Raw genomic sequence first — 20,972 nt, 5'->3', positions numbered from 1 at the left:
CCACATCAGAAGAATATTGAAGCATGTTGGATGTGTATCAGATATTTTACTTTCAAGTCCACTGTTACCACACATTATTCAGTCGCACCCGTATTCTACAATATTGTCTTCACGTTTCAGTCATTCCTTTTCAAATAAATGTGACAGCATTTCTACGGCAACTCTGCTGTTTAGTCTTGTTCATTCCCATCAGACAGAAAAACAAAAATACCCCCAAACCTACAAATAATCCTGTTGTTCTGTCATCCTAATTTTTCACTCATGCAGCCTGGCTGACAAATTATTTCCAAGTTTCAGCGGATCAACTTAAAATGTAACTTCTGTAGGGATGCAAGGAGTCACAGCACAGTCCATTGAAGGTTAGAGATTAAATTATTTGTAATAAAAATGGCCACTTCCAGAGAACACTGAAAGAGACACATACAAGGTGTATTTCTCACAGTGCCCTGCATTACAATGGTGTTACAGAGTTTTTTTATAGTCCGAGTCCAGCCATGTTCCTATGTTAATACCATGAATGGGGGTTTATGAGTGTGTACTCCTTTTTATCCTACCTTTCAGCTATTTCTGAGGTGTCACATACAACAGCAGGTGTCTGTTTAAAATTCCCTCCAGCCAAGTCAGGAGCAATGACCCCAGTCCAAAGTTACACTTCAGTAACAAAAAGGCAAATTAAAAAGCTCATAACATCAAATCATTGCAAGTTATCATAAGTGGGAACAACAGTGTGCAGACAACAACACACCCCAGCTCTAGAGGTAAGACAGCCACTACAGAAACACCACCACTCAGAGGAAACAGAAATATGCCTTCTTCTTGTAAGTTACTTATTGCACTTAAAAAAGAAACCAAATTAAGTGTATGTGGACGAAATCATTCATAATCATTTCTTACCTTATTGGACCACTTATACGCCTGGAGTAGCTGGCTGTAGAGAGGGGTTTTGTCCTGCACTGGATCAAGACTTAGAAGTCCACTGTTGTGAAGGGGATGGCTTTCAGAAGGTCTGCCAACTAGGTTACTCAGGCGTTCCAGCTCACTGCACAGCAAAAAGAATGGATCACTTTTTTCATCACATGGGGTAGATAAGTCATCAGCTGCCTGGCACTTTAACCCATATCACCAATATTATGAGTTATGGGGTATTATGTCACATCTAGCCTTTATATTAGCATGTACCTGTATATAGTCACAAGTAAAATAAATCTCACCTTTAAGCTAGTCCCATATTCATTTAGTTTAATAAATATTATTGCCTTTCTGTCTTATTTACCCACTGGATTGCACAAGACAGTGATAAATAGAGCGATAAATTATATCTGTTATGTAATGTTCTGTTTATTTGTAATGTAATGTAACTTGTACTGTTTGTACGATTTGGGAAGTTTCTGTGTGTGTAAGCCTAACAGCTCTGATGTGAGACAGCTTTCTGAGAAATAAGACAATCCCGTACTATCGTATTAGTGACTGATCGTTTCCAATGTTCAGATACATAATTGTAGGGAAACAAAGGAAATTCTTTCATTCTGGGTATTTTTCCTTTCTCAAAGACAAAGCATTAATAGATTCAAGTTTTAAAAACTCACTGTCCCCCCAAAAATAAAATAAAGGGTTGACAGTTTTATCTCCTCTTTTTCATTGTGAACAAGCACATAAGGTAATAAAAGGTAATAAAAGAAAACTATCGTTTTCTGGTAGTAGTGGAAGCAAAGCGAACAAGAGTCATGAAAAACTAAAATCTAAGTCTCGTCGTCCTCAAGTAGCGATGCACTGAGTATATACAGGAATAAAAGACGAAGGGTTTTTAAAATAAAACCTCTTACCCACCATAACTGTTGTCACGTCATACATTTATGACATGAGGTGGCCGGTGATATCGTAAGCTGTACTGAATATGTACATATGGTAATTGCAAGCATTGTTAATTGCAGTCCAATAGAAACAACTGATTTAAAGTATTCATATAATTTAATAATTAATCAGAGACGATAATTGGTGTTGGAATGAGTGTAAGATGTGGTCCCGGCAGGATTATTGATTCGTGTTTGAAAGGTTTCTGCTGAATGCAACAATTAGAGAATGTGGAAGAAAATATGTATCTCCTTTAGGGGAGGAAGAAAATATAGTTCAATCACGATTCCTAGGACTTTTTACCAAGTAGAGGGGAATTACTGTAATTAGCAGACATATTTACTGAAGTAGCAAACTAATAATGTGCAAGTCCTAGAAAAGTAGCATCACACTGCAGGAACTACTCACTTCAAATCACGGTTGACCGACTGCAAATTGTCCTGGAATTCTGTAATGAAAACCTTTTCCCGGCCTTCCAGAGTTTCTTTATTTTTCATGCCATCTTTGAGGGAATCAAACACACGAGTCACACTAGACCGAAGAGCTTGAATTGCGCTTATTGCTTGAGAAAAAGCTTCCAAATTCACTCCAACACTCATTACATCCGCCATTTTCGACTTGCGAGTGCTGTTTACATACAGACGCTTAAAATTTGCGTCACTCCTTGGTGTTCTTGGGAGTTGTAGTGTTTTGTGAGCAAGACTTTTTTTCCTTTGCTCTTTTCACGTCAATAGACTGCCTTGTTTTGGGGAGATGCCGACCACAATGTAACTTGATTGTTCTAAATTAACTTATTAATAGACTATTAATAATAACAACGCGTATCGGAGTAACAATTGAATCCATCCAGACAAGCTAAATTCGGTTTTAATGGTTTTGCTAATAAAGAAAATTCAAGAAAGGAGAGTTTTAAAGTCTGAAAAAGAACGCACATAATTTTGTTAGCTCTAAAAGGCACGGTGAATAGTGTCCTCAATGCCCTTTTTACTTAATGTTACAAATACTACATTATACTAGGTTGTGAAGTTTTATGAAACTGTGGAGTGTAATCAACTCCAAACATTAAAAAACATCATATTGTGTCAGTTCTGCAAACTATTATGTTACATTTGAAAAATATGAGTAAGCATTCAAGGAAAGCTTGTTTGTTGGCTGTTGTTTGTTAAGACATTTGTTAACATCATTTCCTGGCTGCGTGAATGAGAAAAATGAAAGATGTAGTGTCTGTAAAATATATTTTTTCTTGCCCTGAAACCAGCAATAATGACTTCCTGGTAATTCTTAGCAGAGACTATTACTTCACTGTTTCCTATTTTTATACAAAAAGTCGTTGTTCCCTCAATGTGAAGGTCGCTGTCTTTACTAGCGAAATGAAATACAGTGTCCGGATGAGAAGCAGTGGAAGAGGATTTAAGTCATTTAAGCTTCAATGATCAGGATGCTGCTCTTTAATTTTATCGATTTCCCTGTTCAATATTCCATATCATTGAGGCAGTGACGTATTGAAGTCATTCACGACAAGGCAACTGTAGCCAAAAGAGACTTGAAGTCCAGACATAGATTTTTGCAGTATGTTGAATTAAAGTCTTAATTCTCTGTAGATGTCCTTGATTAATTAATAATAAGGACTTGCTTCTGCGCATGCTTTGACTGAACCTCTAAAGATGTTTTAAATATTAGGTTGTAAGGTAACAGACTGTTACTTTATCAAAAGGATTGTGGTTTCAGTTGTCCTTTTTCTCAGCAATGAATAGGGTCTCGACTTTCAAGTCCAAGTTAGAAGATACTGACACCGAAGCATTTTATCCGCAGTGATCAGACACTAAAGTATAGGCCTACCGCTTGATGAAGCGTCTGCTAATGTGCCGGAGGAACGTTTTTTTTTATTTTCACCCAAGTAATGTAGCAAGGCTATCACAACTTCAGCTTGCAAGTGAGAAATTGTTTCTTTCCAGAGCAGATGAAAGCCCCTCCAGCTAGCAACTGTGCGGTTTTTTCCTTGTTTCTTATGTTAAACGTGTTATATGTGAAGAGGGGTAGGGCTGGGCCAGCTAGTCATGACATTTAAACAATGATCCCGCATTTAAACTACTGTGGTGCGCTCTCAAGAGCGCAAGTGCTGATCACAATCAGTAGGGTTAAAAAGAAGAACCCGGAGATGGATAGACTGGGGAGACAGCTTGCAAGGACAACCTATCGATTCGCTTTCCAGGATACTGTCAATGCTAGCAGACCCAGTAAGGTTCTGAGTTTCTTCCAAGTCGTTGTGCGTGGCAAGCTTTAAAAGTGCTGGAGTACCTTCTCACCAGCCCCCTTTCGTTAACATCTACCCTTAGAACTGCAGCAGGCTTCCATTATCATTGGCCGGTTGACAGCTATTCTACATGAGTTCTTTAGGGTCCTTTTAAAGCGTACTCAGCGTTATTCGTATTGATCAGCTTTGTCCTTTCATTGGAATATTATTATCTGACATTCAGCTGCTTCGTAATAAGGCGCGCATATTAAGAAATACTACCTGTTATAATTCAGGGAAAATTAAATTAAAGCCCATAAAATTAACGTCCTACTTACTGAAAAATTAAAAGCAGTAGATGCATCTAAATAGAAACGGTTGCTTGAAAAATAATAGGCTTACAATTGGCTATGTTGTTTTATTGGCTTTTTCGGATTCATAAACTTGAGTTGCTCAAACAAGGCTTAGCAACTTTTAGCACACAGAAATCATTAAAACAAATTGAATCGAACTGTTCAGCATAATCCTGTTATGACTGGGAATGTATATTGAATTACGTTTTCCCTACGTACAGTGAAAAACAAGTAAAGATGATCGCTTCAATTTGGAAATTAACATTCTTGATTACTAATTTTACTTAATTACTTGGCTGTACTTTGACGTATTAACAATAGCTTCATGCCTCTCTAATAACGAATTTCAAATAAACCGATTTAAAGTCAAAGTTCAAAGTCCTTGGCTCTGTTATAAGTACATTTTTGTGGGCATCAATTGTCTGAAATCGAACAATTCTGTATTTTCTTGTCTTCATTAATTATTGCTAATCTTTCAGTAAGTTATATTTCATATTGCTGGCATTAGTTTTCAACGAATGTGATAGCTTTTTGTTTTATTTAAGCTATAAGATGTTTCCTTTTCATTTAATTCTTTGATTATAGAACACAATAGTTCTTTGTTCTTTCTAGGTGATTATTACACTTAAACTCAGGCTATAGGAGGACTTAAGGAAATCGATTAAATACCTTGTCATGCAAACACGTCTCGTTTTAATCCACTTAACAATGCGTGCTTCAATTCTTTAATTTAGCTTACAAGAGATAAATCATTTTAATTCTGCAACTGTTTTGTATTTTTAAAGATATCCCTTTCTTTCACCTGTTGTTTACATCTGCTATACTCCATGCTACTGGGGGCATTTTATTCAGAATGTGTCAACAAGCGCATTCTGTACAGTTTTTGGTGTGCTTTCCTTTTTAATATATATTTATATAGAAACAGAAGTAAACTCAAAGATTTCTAACTCTTCTATTAAATTGATTTTGGAAGGTCACGGTGTAAATGTATACATCTCAGCACTGATACTTGACATTGTTCTGGCTGTGATTTAGCACAAGTTAAATTATTTTAGCTTTTAGGCCTCGCTATAATCATTCTTGACACCAGTCTCTATTTACTAAACACATTATTTTTACCTACAGCTATTAGGGTATAACTGAAAAAGAGAAAAATACTGTATTTTATAATTGGTTAAGGGCTTTAACCAAATGAAAAATTTTAAATGTGTAAAATATTTTAACTTATGTCGATGTTAATGCAAAAATGTTTTCCCCTGTATTGCTTTACCTTGTTTCTTGTTATGATCCTATTTTTAAAACATGCAACTCTGAAATAGTTAAACAGTCACAGAGCTGGAGTACACTAGTCTTAGTTTTAGATCGTTTTAACCAGCAAACTTGACATTTACAGAAATAGTTAAATAGGCTTTCATCGGAGTCGGATTCCACAATCTAGGGAGCTGGTTATGCGAGGTAACTGTAGTTAATGGATGAATATCTTTTTTGTCGTTTGAACAAAGAGACGTCAAAGATACATTTCATTATAGCATAATAGTTATCCGAATCGAACCTCTCAGGCTAATCATTTTAACATCAATTTTCATATTTTAACACAGCTGAAAAATATTAAGAATACTGTATAATTTTGTAAGTTATAGTGTTACTTTAAGATATGTATATACTTTATACCTCATAAATAACGGATTCGTGCCTTGTACTCTAATATGAAAGTGTACGTTACTGTATAGAACATACAGTGAACATGAAGTCCGTCAATTTGACAGCCTTTTTTTTGTAATCATACATTGAATTATTATAAACCTGGGATTTATAATTCACATCGACATTTGTGGTAATGGCGACGTGACTGCAAAGCAGCATAAAACGTGAGATGAACGGAGGCGAGCATTAGATGCACAGTATCTCTTGACCTTTTTTATGTGCATGAGAAACGTTCTAACCAATAGGTCGCTCAAACACGGTAATGATACGAATAGCCTTAGGGTTCACTTAATTACTTGCAGAAGTCATTAATTAAATTGTGTTTTCTTTGTGTGTATAGAGATATAAGTAACCTCATAAGATTCACTTTCATACAAAAGTAGAATTCCGTAATTTGGAGACACAAGTAATTGGTTTGTGCCAGATAGATTCATCTTCAGATTGGGGTGACAGTGTTCTCTGTCTTAAATCATACACGTTTAATATTTCAGGTTGTGATATTTAGCCTTCATATACTGTTCCCCATTTGAATACGGCAGGCTGTGCAATGCTACAATAAAAGCTATATTGAAACGTTAGAGTGTTTTGCGTTCACTGTCACCTGCTGTACACCAAAGTGTAGTTGGAGATCGAATGTAATTGGCACTAAATCGGACGAAGAGTTAAACGCGTAAGAAATGACAGAGAAAAAAGAGATTGGGTTTATAACGGCTCCGAGCTTGTCGTTACGCCATTGGTAAGCTTATCATACACAGTATATGTTACGTGGGTCAGCTCCACGGACAGATCCAATGTTGTAGAATAGCTGTTACAAGTAGGGCTTGACAGTCCTGCCATTTGTTAATTTTGCAAAAGTAAACCCTCTCTTTTCCTTCCATGTTGTCAGAAAGCATTTGACTGGGCAAAGCGCAATACACCAGTTGGTGGTGAGTTCAGGGTGAGAGAATAATATTTCAGCATACAATATTTCTCATTTGTAACCATGGTTGTGAGGCGTGCCCCTGTTTTCATCATTAATCTTTCTTTGCAAATGATGTGTAGTAACTCAAGCAACCGTTTTCATATGAGCACTTTCTTTCAGGATAATTGACGGCAAAGACGGAAATATTCAGTCAAACTCAAAGTTAATGTTGGCATTTTAATCTTTCTATAACTTCATTGATGATTTTTAAACAAGGCCATTGCACTGTGTGACTAAGAACTTGCGAAGAGTGTTATTTAAATCAGGGGGGAATAGATATTGTGGTAGTGAGCAACATTAAAATAAGGAATAAAATAATTTGGTGCTTTACTCCATGAAAGTCAAAATGAACCGCTCTGGGGAAGATCGAAGACTGAGAGGCTTTTAACGTACCTCAGTGACCTTTCGGAAGGAGTCTGAATAAGATATGTGAAAATGGAAGGCTCATAGATGCAGCAGTGAGTTATCAAATAATTGCTCCAGTTTTGCAGACTGGAAACCAACCAACCAAAGTGAATTAATTTTAAAGAAGAGGAGGAGATTGCAATAATGTTGTGGCAGGCAACTGGCAAAGTAATTTTTAAGTCTTGATGTCATTCATTGGAAGCTGGCATGGTTAGGAGTCACGGGCTGTCTTTTACGTCATTTGTATGATAATTTTTTATTGAGATGTACGTAGCATAGTGCATGACCGCAAAATGATATTTTGATGAAAAATGAAAAATGAAAGGCATTAAACATTCATCACTTTTGCTAACGCATTTTCTTGTAAACAATTAATTATACTGACTAGGCGTGAGCTATTTTTAAGTACGCAAAAGACGAAAATTGAAATAAATTAACGTTATAGAAGGAAAAATAAAAGGTAACCATGACAGACGGCATATGTATCATATTTTCTCTATGAAATAATTGGTTGTAAAGAAAAACCGCGCACAGCAGGTGGGGACTTTATTAGAACTGCAACTCCATGGTGTTAAACCACTACATCATCAGTCTAGTCGCTCGTTTGCACTCACTGGGAGAGAACTGCTTCCTTGTGTCTTTAAAATATTCCTCTATAGGAACTGCTCCTTTAAGCAGCAGAGCCCGGTCGGCTTGTGGGATGGTTCAGTTACAAGCCTGAGAGAGGAAGTTGCGCAGCCCTTATCGGGCATTGAGATAAAAGCTCAGATAGTGATTGAAAGTGATGGCAAAAAGGATTTAGCATCAGTATTAACTTCGTGCGAGAGGGAGGGAGAGAGGAAGAGAGCGCGCGAGAGCGGGGAGGGACATTTTCCATGAAGCTCCTGCTACTGTATCTGCCCTTGAGCGCACAGGGCAAAGCCGACCTGCTAAAGTAGGGAGAAGAGAGTCGGGCTGGGCAAGAGCCCCCTTCAAAAGTCATCACTTTCACTGATGACATTTCTTCGTCTTTGGAACTTGCTTACTGATATCATTGCGGGATCTAGGGCACCATCATAGCGGTCCGTGGTGCCTTCGTCTCTGTCATTAAAGAAAGTACCAAGCAGAAGAGCGAACAAATGCCAGGAAGCGCATCCCGTGTAAGCGACTTTCAGAAGGGAGTACAGTAAGACTGAATTCAGAGGCGCGTCCAAGTGCTTTTGTGCTGAAAGGACTGCAGCAAGTTGAGAATACTTTTTGAAGGGGGTTCGCGTAAAAAGGGAATAAAACGCTTACTGTCACCGGCCGCACAGAAGGTGAGCATTAAGAATGACTATCTCAAGAAATTCACTCTGATTGAATGTGTCTGTTGAGTAATCCCATGTGCAATCTATGCCAAAGGCTGAGATACATTTTAGGGATCCCGTCTGCGTTGTCTGCGGTGACCCCACGTCTTACAGGTTTGACATGATCAAACGACTTAGCCAACAAGTGGAGCCTTCTTTCCTAACTCTTTGCAATACTTTTAAGTTTTCAAAAATGAAATCTTAGACAAACAGTGGGCGTCAGATGATAAGCTCTTGTCCCACACGTGAACATGTTTCAATATACTCACTGTCATTTAAAACTTCTTTTAGACTAGGTATTATCTGTATAATGAGGTTTTTGAAAAGTACCCGTCCAATCGACTGTCGCATCAATCGTGTACTTGTGCTGGTCACCCCCGCTTCTCCTGCAGTTCCCTCTCTCTTTGCTTGCCCGCCGTCTGCGTTTTTACTTTCCTTGTGCTTCGGTTTATTTTTACGGAATCCCCACAAGAATCGATGAAATCAGATTTACCGTTTCTATTTTTATGCTGCTAACGCGGTGATTTCAGAGCAGTAAGAAGGATGAAAGCTTTTCCTTGTGCAGGAAGCTCGAGTTTCATTCTTCAGGATGTCTGCAAGAAATGTTAAACTTAGTGGCCACGTGTGGAGAAAATTTAATTTGCTCTGATAATTACTCGAGGCGTTCTTCTGTCTGTGCTGCAAGCAACCGAAGAGTATTTTTTATAAAAATACAGATACATACTCCTAAGTAGCTGTAGGTCATTAATTTGATTACTGAGTATAATATATCTAAAAATGTTACCGAAAGTCGTCAAACATTTTTATTTTATAGTTTATAAGTATTTTAGCTTTCACTTTTAAATGTTAACTTTAATCTCAAACACATTCTCAAACAATTCCAATCACCATTTTTTAATGAAACCTAATTCAGTGGATCTGAATCTTTGAGTGTTTTAATTATTCATCGCTTTAGATGTTATGTGACCGCTAGTCCTTACTGTATCAATGTGCATAATTTTACTATGATTAATGCATTTACTGTATGCATTTGTCTCTTCGGTTTTTTATTAGTACAGTTCCTTTACATCCAGATCATTAAATACATTTCAACAAGCGACTGATCATAACTAGCCTGGCACAGTATAAATCACTAAACATCAAATATGTTAATATACTGTATATTTAATATGTTTATAGTATTGGTTAGTCTTATTTGCCAGTATGTTCTGCTGGCTTACTTGAGGATTCAAGTGTTCATATAAACGGATTTGGATGTTGGCCGAAATTTCATTTAATATAAATGAGCACTCGCAACTCATTTCTGCACAGTAACGTCTAATTTTAGTGAGATTTCTTGGTTTACAAAGTACAAACTGTGAAAACGTGAGTCATTGAGATGCCATCAAAGAGAATACAGGAAACTTGGATTTATTTGAAGCATTAAATACTTAGATTGTACCTCTGATTTCAATTTCTCTATTGCAGCGTCATTGTTTCCGTTGCTAATGACTTGTAAAAGTTAACCGTTTTAAGCCTCTGTGACTTGCGCCCACTGTTTCAGAAGCGCTCATAACGCTAAATACAATAGTATTGTACACATGTGCTCTAAACCAGTGTGGGTTATTACCACAAACATTACGAGAATGCACCTTACACTGCGAATTCTTGTAAAGCAATGAACTTTAAATCGCTGATGCTCCTGACAAATGTGCAGTGCATGAATGTAATCGCATTTCTTGATTGACACTTGCGTGTAAATATGCAAATAACGTTGTGTAATCGAAAACCATTTTTAAAGTTCAGACACGACGGAAAGCATTAGAAAATAAAAAAAATTGCAAAGTACAACTTTAATTAGGATTAGAAGGGCTGTGGTGATAGAGTTTTTCCCTGTGAAGTGTATCTGATGCTCTTGGTGATTTCTTTTTGCTTTCTATTTTGTAGTCTGGAAGCAGCAGAAAAACGACCAAGAGAAACGCGTTTCAACACATGGATCAGTGTCATCCGTTTCTGCCAATTCTCTAGCTTCGTACAAGCAAGCGCTCAAAGAAGACTTCAGCAGCTCTACGAGCTCTCATAAAAGCACCGTCGAATTTCAGTGCTCCTGTGCCAAGTATCTCGCGAAATTCCGCCTTACTGTACATCTTGCGTTCTTTTCACGCTACAACTTGAGGTACAACACTAGGTTTCTCAAGGCACAAATAACATGAGGGAACATCCCTCACCATAAATTCTCAGGCAACACAGATAATCACAAATATACAAAACACATTGTAAAATATTCATTTATTAATTCTAAGAAACTAGTACCTCCAAATCGTACGTATCTGTTGTTCGCACTAAAGCCATCCGGTAATTGTTTTGAACCACAGACACATCATCTTTCCTTCAAGAACTAACCGCCGTCGTTAGTGGAGTTTGTACGGAGCCACTCAGGACGCTACTCGCTATGAGATCCTCTGATATTTCCACCTGAATGGCCATCGGGTTCCATGCCGATCTTGCCAGCGGTCGTTAAGCCGACGGTGGCACTCTCTGCCCTTCTCCGGACTCTCGGCCACGGACCGTTCACATGGCCCCGGTGACGGCCATGCTCCGACAGCTCGTGTTGCTGCTGCAGTGCGTTGCTTTGACTCTGAGCCAGTACGACATATGCAAGTCCCTGGTGAGCACGGATGACGGCCCGATATGGGAATTCTACGCCTGCCAACCCAGACCAGCATCCATGAAGCAGCACATGAAAATCAAGGTGGAACCGGAAGGCATAACCTGTGGAAACCCGCCGGAGAGGTTCTGCACGTTGGTAAGTTGCACTCTAAGGCCAACTGCTGTAAAACTAGTCTCAGTTTGTAGGGCTAAATATCTTCATTAGATTCTTAAATTTAACGTTTTGTACAGTGTTGTGACGCTTTTGAAACAACTTTTTTCATTGCGTTTACTGCTGTTCTCGACAGTGATGCTGCCGTTTAGTCTGTTTTCAACCCCGTTTTCCAATGCTTGAAAGTCCATTGAAGCTGCGCATATTCAGGTTAAGGAAAAGAACCCATGTTTCACGGCAAATACCATGTTTATATAGTCGGAATTGTAATTATTATGTTTCTAAAGACAATAAAAGAACTTTCCTTAATCTCTTTCATAAGCAAATGTAGTAGCAATGTACTTCACAAAACAAGATGTCTTAGATCAAAAAATTCGGAACCACTTCTGCTGTCTCCAGTTGGCTTCATATTAGTGCTTTGGTCCTTTGGTGTGGTCTTTCTGATGAAGAGGCAACACCTACATCATTATTGTGACATAATACTAAACAAGAAGAAACACAAAAAGACAGGTCTCCAGTAAGGAAAGTTTCATGAGATTCAGGAGATGTTAAAGGCATCTCAATTAGGGATTCAGAATGGTCAAGGGCATTGACAAAAACAGCCTGAAGGACTACAAACTCAACAATGAACTGAGAACTTGATATCCCAAACAGAAATGAACAGTTAAGAGTGAAAATACAGGAGAATTCTTTTCATAACAAGCTGCTGGATTCTGAACCAAAGTATACAGCTATGATGCAGAAAATGGCTTTCTTGGATCATTCAAGAAAATACATGATTGTATTCAAATATCAATTAGCTATTGACAGCCAAATGAGCTTGAAGGACATTCACAATCTCCTCTCATTAGTAACCTTCCTTATGCAGGACATAGGATCAAAGGTGGTACATATTCAGGGCTCTAACACAAAGCCTACAATAATTTAGATTTTGCTAAAAATCTTGGGTAGTTTTTGCTCACCCTGAGGTGAAGATAATTCAGCAAAACAAATGCATCACATAGACAGTAGAATCTGGGTATAGTAGGGGTCTTCTGGGACTAAACTGCAGCTGTTGTTCACATAAGGATTGTGTTGCCATTGCTTTAACAGAGACCGGGAAATTCAGCTTGATTTCAAATTATTTCAATTAAACAGCACTGAAAGCTTTTCAATTTCCCATGAAGGGGCTTTTAATGTGAAAAACATGTCATCAGAGAATACAAGACAAAAAAATGCTGTTGTGGCACTAAAAAGTGCTGTAAACTAGTTCTTTGCTATACAGTACCTGGTTAAATAAGCCTTTCCTACAGCCGAACGGGGTACTATATTCAACTTTTCATGAACATCAAACAATACAATTTAGGAGACCAAAATCAACTTAAAGAAAACAAGGGCTAGGAAAACAAGACCTATGACTGAGTCTTGAGTTCATTTATTTAAAAGAAAACAGGAACATCTCACTAAGAGACAGCAATCTCACTTTAAAAGGCTTACCGAGGATTCTGAAAAAAAAAGCTGCATTAAGGCATTATTGTGTACCAGTAACCTGAGAAGTTCAGTAGATACTGGCAGGAAATATGTTTGGCCTTCAAGTCTTACTTGGGTTTTGATATCATAAGGTAAAAGTAGACTTGTACCCTTGTTTTTTCCCACCTGCACACAGCATAGGAAGAAATGAGAAGATTTGATTTTCCATGATGTTTTAGGTCATTACTGTCCAGTCCTGATTCTGGAGGGTTGTAGTCCTGCAGGTGTGATGCATCTCTTTAAAATGCAAACAGCTTTATAACTGAGACAAGTTGTTAAATGGACCCTTTAAGCCAGTGAGCTGTAGAAATGAGTAGCTGAAGACCTGAACTGAACTTAAAACATCACAGACCTCCAGGAAAAAGTATGGACAGCCCTATTTTAGATTATTTGAATGAAGATTCAGAGTATATTCTTACAATCACAACCAATTACTATCTCACACGTATTACTGAGTGACACAGTTCCACAATTCCTTATAAAAGAGTCTGAAGTGTTGGATAAGTCAATTATCTGTGCATTTCATCGGGCCATAGTATGAAAGACAATCGAAAATAATCGAATGATTTTCATTCATTACACACACACTGCCATTTAGGCATAGCTTGAAGACATTTTGTAATGAAGTTAACTGCAGCATGATGCTAAAACATCTTTGTGGTACTTCTAAAATATGGAAAGTTTCATCTTTGATAGTATGAACCAAAAAATCTCTGCTTGTTGGCAGTACAGTAGTTAATCTGCATTAGAGGGATGGGAGAGCCTGTTTTGGGACATCAGCCAGAGGGTTGATTGTAAAATAATCCGATGAAGGATTTCTCCAGCAGGATGTAAAAACGGAGCAAGAGTACACTGATCGCCAGGTTGCCTTTTCATTCTTTCAAGTCAAATTGTTACATTTAGGACAATTTTGTATAGAAGAGATTAAAATGGAAAGAAAAAATGAAACATGTCTGGGAGTTCAGCATTGCATGTGCAACAAAGTGTGAAACCATCTGCAAAGAGATCTGTGCACATTGAATCATGTTGCAACTAAAAAAAAATACATTGCTTGGGTGAACCTTAACCTTAATTTGCTACACATATGAAGGTGTAACTGTGAGCTAGGAATTCCCCCTCAAGCCGAAGAGTTTCTTTTATTCTAGTCTCTAGTGATGCAGAAGTTCTTCTGTGTGAGAGAATAAAGCCAAAAGTCAGTTTTTTAATGTTAAACCAGTAGATCTTATCTACTCCTTCTTGTCTAACCAAATTGCTGCAAAATAAGAAAATCTCAGAAGTGCTTGTCAGGATGCATGTCCTCATACCAGTTTAGAAAATCTGCAGCGTTATTTATCATAAGGTTAAAAAAATATCCTTAGGCATTTTACTGTCAAAGTGAATGTAGCTGATGAACTTTTTTAACTTTCAGTTTTTATTTCCCTCTCACCTATGTTTCTATTTTTCCTTTACTTTGGGAAGTCTGAAACTGAGAGGAACCATCTCTTTCAAATCTGAATTAAGACCGTATTGATGAGCAAAGAGGGAGCAAAGTGAGTTTAATGTGTATTTGTAGATGAGTCTGCTCATAGTTCTTAAAACAAAATACAGCACTTAGGGAAAGCACTACAAATGCTGCAAAAAAACCTTTTCATTGCAAAAGCTCTCGATGAATTCTGTTTTCTCCGGTCCTTAAATTTACCTTGAGAAGGATGTGCAATGAAATGATACTATGAGATCACAGCAATGCAGAGAAGAAAAAAAAAACTAAGAATATTTAAATCTTTGTTCTAAAAATGCTGATTTGTCATTGCAAAGTAGTAAAAGCTCTTTGACAGGCCATTAAAAGAAACATAGTGATCTTACATTGACTCTTGGCTTTTATAAGCCCAGCTTCTTAAGTTATACAAGTCTTTCTAGCTGATGAAATATTAATGGGGCCAATATTGGTTTTCCTAACAAAGTTTAGAGGTAGTGCACTGAAGACATCAGCTTGGCTATGGAGGAGGGGGGTAGTAGTGTGTCCTTCTGTGTAAGCACTTTTTGATTGGAATCGATACAGCCCACTGCACTGAGAGCAAGTCATTTTGTATAAGAATAGTGGAGATGGGGGCTACCTAGTTAATTTGGAAACAGTTTTGGGAAACATCGAGCAAACGTTTGGACAGCCGAGTCCTGCTACTCAGAGTCTTCTGATTCTGTGTCAGCTCCAGGAAAACAAGTGGCACAAGATTTTCTAAGGCGTTTTACAAAAATATCCCGCAGGTTCTTACGAACGTTCACATACCATGTTTTTCATAGGGGGCACTTTTGTTATTTTGTCATAGTTTGGCTGTAATAGTGTTTTGTAAACCTGTCCTGAATTGCTCTTCATTTAATAGACTGCAATGCCCCAGTATGTACTGAACTGTAAGATGAGTGCATGTTTTATATTTGACTTAAACAGTGTATGTTGTAAAATGTATGATTAGGTGGTTCTTTGATCTGAAACCACAGGGTATTAGAGGAGCTCCTGGGAACATTTTGTTAAATTATTGGATTTTAGTCATGATGTCAATTTAGCAGAAATGAAAATCACATGGTAATTTAGGAATATATTCCACCTCAATATTTCCACAAAGTAAAATACTCTAGGTGCTGGTAAATTTGCATTGATATAGTACAGTATATTTAGGCTCAACCCTTGGATAATAATTCTAATTATTAATGATAATATTCTAAAAATAATAAGTCCAGCAGCCTCACTACACAACACATGATGGAGAAACATGAAAAATAGCCTCACTAACTTGAGGAAGGTAAGACTGTACAAGACCAGAGCTTAATTTAACCAGGACAGAATTAACACCCTCACAATCATTACAGAATATAGCTTCAAGCAAATTAAAGGCAACAGACTAACAGGATAGTGTTTAGCTTGACACTTGTTGTCGGGTCTACATAGTTTCAGCAGGAGATCTTAAACTTTTTCATCCTTACACTTTCTGAGCCCTATAATTATCATTTTGTCTTAGGGAAACCAGCAATAAGGTGCTACTCAAGCAACCGTCAAAATTGTACAGTGGTCCTAGATACTGTCCTTTTCAGACAAGACAAAACTACAATGCAACCTTTCAAAGTTTCAAAGTTTATGACTCTTTCAATTATTTTAATTTCTGGGGGGTCTGATCAAAACAGTGCAAAGACTTGGGAGTTTACTGTGAATTCAGAGCGTTTAACACAGTATTCCAGCTCTGATTTCCTTTTTCTGAACATTAAGAAAGTTCTGTCTATTTTTACAGATTGTCACAACTCAATATAAATGAATTAAGGAGCTGTCAAATGTGCAGCTGAACATGTTTCTGAAACCTCTCAAGAAACTGGTGACTAAAGGTTACAATGAAAAAAAGAGGCAATATTATGTTTTTGCCACAATGTGTCTACATGGTTGGTGTGTAACAGATTGCTGAAGATAATTTAAAGGCAGTAAGGCAAAGCGACAGGTCACTGGATCTACTCGTTGTAGGTGAGTAGGTGAGCTAAGAAGGGGGAGCTGGAGATCTGTCAGACGTGGTGCAGTTCTCATGTTTACGAAGGAGTGTCTTGTTCTCTTGGCAAAACTGGTGTGTTTGTCTTGACCTATACATTGTCAATGGGTTTCAGTGCTGCACACAGCTTTCTTCTAAAAGAGAGAAGAGGAGGTAAACAGACATTTAAAAATGTTGAACATATACATGAGATAATGGGCTGCTGGAGAGTGAAAAGGCCTAGGCTGGGCAGAGCATGCCAAAATACAAATGAATTGCCCAACCGCTAAGCAATATTTAACAGCTCATAGCTTTTCTTTAGATCTGTCAGCAGACATTACATATACAAGCAGCGTTTATGCTTTCATCATATGATTCATACCTTTATCATTTCAGTTGCAGTTCCACTGGGTCTGCAATGTTATGCAGTATGTTTTTGAGCAGTTTAGTGTGAAAAGTAAGTCAGACTCTGCCAAGTCATGAAAACCGTCTTGCTAAAAGGACTGCAACAATTAGATGATCACTGGTTCACTCTCACCATGTTGATTCCATTTAGGTCAAAATCATGCCAGGTGTTATGATCAGTGCTAGAGCATGCTTCAGAACAGAATTTCATTTGGGAGCTGAAGTGCCTATAGCAATTTAAAATAAAGAATGCCTGTTAGATTATAAAGCATGTTTTCTTTTATATAGTCACATTTACAGTTTGTAACCTTTTGGAGAATGAATTTAAGAATGTATCTCCTGATCTGTGGAGGTACAAAATGTTCTGAACCACTTCCTACTGGACAACATTGCCAATTACTGTATATTGTTATCCCGAGAAACCTGTGGCCTGCTGGAAATGACTGTTATTTAATTTAGGAGAAATAACACAATAATGACTCAATGGCTGAGTAATAAAACACACTTACATTAATACAGGATATATTATTTTACTCAAGTCCAACAATTGGTAATGATTTCTTGGAAGAAACACTCTGAAAGCCTGTAGTTCTGTATAGTCACTGATTTGTTAGTGCATGTGATTGATTCTGCTAACCACATCAGAGAGATTATTTTTGTTCACTTTCTGCACTGCAATGAAGATTTTACATACAAAGAAATAATAATCAGAGGTTTTTGACTTATAACGGGCGAGCTCATTTTTCTCATTTTTCATTTTTATTTGACTTTTTGTCCCCGCCTTTCTTATCTTCAAATTACCTCTTGTTTAAAGCACAGTGTGACGCTTACATGAACAAGCTCTGTATAAAAGGGAAAGGGCTATGTAGCAGTCAGAGCATGGAACAATTCATTGTCATGATGACCTTGTGGAGGATTCTCAAAAAAAACAGCAATTAGCTCAGCCAATGAGCAGATAAGGAGAGGCCAGCTTTTTGTTTGCTCCCAATTTAGTAACTCCATTTTCCCAAGGAACTCTTTCCAGCTCATTAATGATTTAGAGGAATTTTGACTCCTTCCCAGACGACAGGATATGGCATCTTTTGTGCAGAGGTTTTCTTCTTGTTGATGGTTTTGGCTGCTGTTCAGTTTGTACAGAAAGACGGGTAATGATGGAGAGGAGGGAGAGTGAAGGTGGTAGGGGGTGCATCTCAGCTTAGCTCAGCAGAAAGATGAAACTAGAACACCCTGTGCCACTACTTATCCTCCAACACACTCTGATATCATCTAGGGGCAAGAAACGGTTTTCTGTTAAGTGGCTTCTGGTGTGACCAGACCAATTCCAAAAGATCTGATCACAAACACAGTGTGAAAAGGGGAAATCAGCCTCAAGAATTTTGCAGGCTGTGCTCCACAGTAGTGTTACTCATTTTAGAAAGCAAAACAGCACGTGCTAAAAATAGCCTTTGGAATACATACAAAGCACATATTTCATTTGATGAGCCAATGGGTTGGAAGAATTTTCTTAACCTGGACATCCTGTGTACGTACAAAACTTGAAATATCATACCTTTTTTTTAAATAAAAGCTTACATCATTGTAATCAGAGGAATTCTCAAGAACTCTTCTTGAGGCAGACATTATTATGGGGCTTGTTAACGTAGGTACACAGAGACACTAGCTGCACCATCATTTGATGGAGCAGTTCTCTTGACTGGCAAAAAAGCGAGAGAAAAACAAGAAGGTGAAAAAATAGGAATCCCAAATGATCTAAAGCCCAAGTAACAAAATCAAGTTTTGAGGTGAGTTTTAAAACATTCAGTGGCTCAATAGTTTTAATTCCATTAAGGCAAAGCATTCCACAATCATAGTATATCAGGAGAGAAGGTTTTCTTTTCCATGATGCTCAGTTTGGATTGAATGACAAACAGTAACAGTTAACTAAAGAGCACAAAATAAGAGATTATGTTGAGAGTAGGCTGTCTTTGTATGAAAGAACAATACCACAAATTTGAAAATCGGTTCTAAATGTAATAGACAGTCAGTGTGATACAGGGAAGAAAGGGGACAGATGATTATACCAACATTTTAGATACTGCACGCTTTTGCATAAACTTGAAGTCTGTCATAGAGAACCCGGCCAAAAACTCCATAAGAGCAAATCCAAAGTGCTGCAGGAAGAAAACATATTTCACTGGTTCTGGGAAATTAATATTCCTGTGTTACTAACTAGGCATTTAAGTACAGTATGTGACAGGGTCTGGTTGCTTCACGTGGTTCATGAAGTTGCTGCTTGGTCTCCTTGTTATCTTTCCCCAGGTTCTTGCCATGAACGTTGTATGAGCCTACATAGCATCTGAACAAGTGTGTCCATCAGTGCATGAGAATGAATCTATTTTGGCCTCAACAGGCATTGCCCACATGAAATAGTTGCCATCTGCCTGTGTTTATGCATGAGAAGCTCTTTGGGGGTTCTGAAAACCGAAGTTGTTCACATTGTAATCTTCTGTGTCATCCTCCTGTGGTATTACTGCCTCATGATAAATCTTTTGGTTAACATGTGCAACCTTGAAGAATTTAGAGATGAATGTGTATTTATTTAAATACATACAGAATTATATACAGATGGTAGTTTTCATTTTAATCAGGGGTATGTAGTCGTGTTCCTGGAGAGCCCTAATCCAGAAAATCTATGGGATCACCATAAATCACCCATTCCTGAAAATTGGAAACACTTTTTAAGTTAATGATCATTAAGCAAGTAATTTGTTCAATTAAGGGGACTCTTGTCCTTGAGGAATTAAATTAAGATTTTTGCTTCAGGTGGCCTCTGAATTACTTATTATAGCCAATCACCTACTTAATTACTCACAATCAATTTGTACCCTGTCTTTTGAGATTAACGATTTAATTGTTAGCTATAAATCCTGTTGGATTGGGGTTGTTCAGGAGAAAGATGGAACTACTGGTTTGAATTGTTCCTTATATTAGTAAAAAAAAATAGTTTGTGTGCTAATTGTCATGACCATTTGTAAATAAAATACCTTATACATTGATCAGAGAACTGAAGACATGCGAGTACAAAAGGTTACTGATTTTCAAATGAAGTCTAAATGACGACTTTGGCAATAGAATGAGAACCTGTTAAAGTACACAGTCAGAGTAACAAGGAAGTTGAAACTAACAGTTTTATAGCTTAAAGCTTTTAAGTGTTCAAGAATGATCTGTGAAAAAGTAATTAAAATGCCTCAGGGAAATAGCCCTTATAAATTTCTCCACCTACAGAGTTTTATAAACTTTAATTTAAATGTATGTGCCCAGTAATGGACAGGAAGGCTTTTTTAGTTTTCCTGCTGTGGAGTTGCTCTCCTCGTGGCATGAGGGGGCTGTTTAAAAGTGGACTTGTTAGCACTAGGCACTGTGTCACTGGGCGCCCCCAGAGAGCCTGCTTCTGTGTAATTATCTTGAAAGAGAAGGTTATGAAGAGCGCTCATTGGATAAGAAACACAGTTCAGCACCTTCTATTTACTCCTTGTTTCATTTTTCTGCCACAACCTCCTTTCCACACCTAATTGCACTTCTGAGTGGCCCTGTTCAATGATCTGAGACAGCTGGCGACATTTTGGAATTATCGTAGCTGCTTATCAGGGGCAGAAACTGCCAGGAGTGCAGGAGTGTCAGAGCCATGGATGTAGTGTGTCAGCTTTCTGCGTGGAATTGCTACAGAGAAATGGAAAAGGCGGGAAGTGTTTGGCAAAATAAGCAAGCAGCATAAAAGAGCTTCTTTTACAAACCAAGGCCAATTTTTGTTTTTACTACAGTTAATTACCATTTTTATTTTGTGAAATAGATAGCACAAGATGCTTCACAGCATCTTCTTACCAGTTTTTCTGAATGTCCTCAGACTTGACGATTTGAAAATGTGAGACAGCCCGGCTTTCATCAGAAGACAGAGATTCTCCCCC

At 37.7% G+C, this 20,972-nt stretch overlaps 2 protein-coding genes across 2 annotated transcripts in view; one reads left to right on the top strand and one right to left on the bottom strand.

The window, feature by feature from the left end:
* Nucleotides 1-2,482, bottom strand: part of med27 (mediator complex subunit 27) — a 92,107-nt gene extending 89,625 nt beyond the window's left edge. Inside the window, exons 1-2 of the mRNA XM_088940706.1 lie at nucleotides 2,260-2,482; nucleotides 895-1,039 (exon numbers count right to left, since the gene is read on the bottom strand). Coding sequence (XP_088796832.1) covers nucleotides 895-1,039; nucleotides 2,260-2,462 — 348 coding nt within the window. The 5' untranslated portion in view covers nucleotides 2,463-2,482. The remainder of the gene's footprint in view (nucleotides 1-894; nucleotides 1,040-2,259) is intronic.
* A 5,682-nt stretch (nucleotides 2,483-8,164) lies between these two features.
* ntng2b (netrin g2b) overlaps nucleotides 8,165-20,972 on the top strand; it is a 71,012-nt gene continuing 58,204 nt past the window's right edge. The window contains exons 1-2 of the mRNA XM_088940661.1: nucleotides 8,165-8,802; nucleotides 10,759-11,617. Coding sequence (XP_088796787.1) covers nucleotides 11,387-11,617 — 231 coding nt within the window. The 5' untranslated portion in view covers nucleotides 8,165-8,802; nucleotides 10,759-11,386. The remainder of the gene's footprint in view (nucleotides 8,803-10,758; nucleotides 11,618-20,972) is intronic.

This window comes from Atractosteus spatula, chromosome 23 (assembly GCF_055471065.1).
Source record: "Atractosteus spatula isolate fAtrSpa1 chromosome 23, fAtrSpa1.hap1, whole genome shotgun sequence".
NCBI classification, from domain to species: domain Eukaryota; kingdom Metazoa; phylum Chordata; class Actinopteri; order Semionotiformes; family Lepisosteidae; genus Atractosteus; species Atractosteus spatula.
The sequence above is the reverse complement of the archived record's forward strand: the minus strand, read 5'-3'. Positions and strand labels throughout refer to the sequence as shown.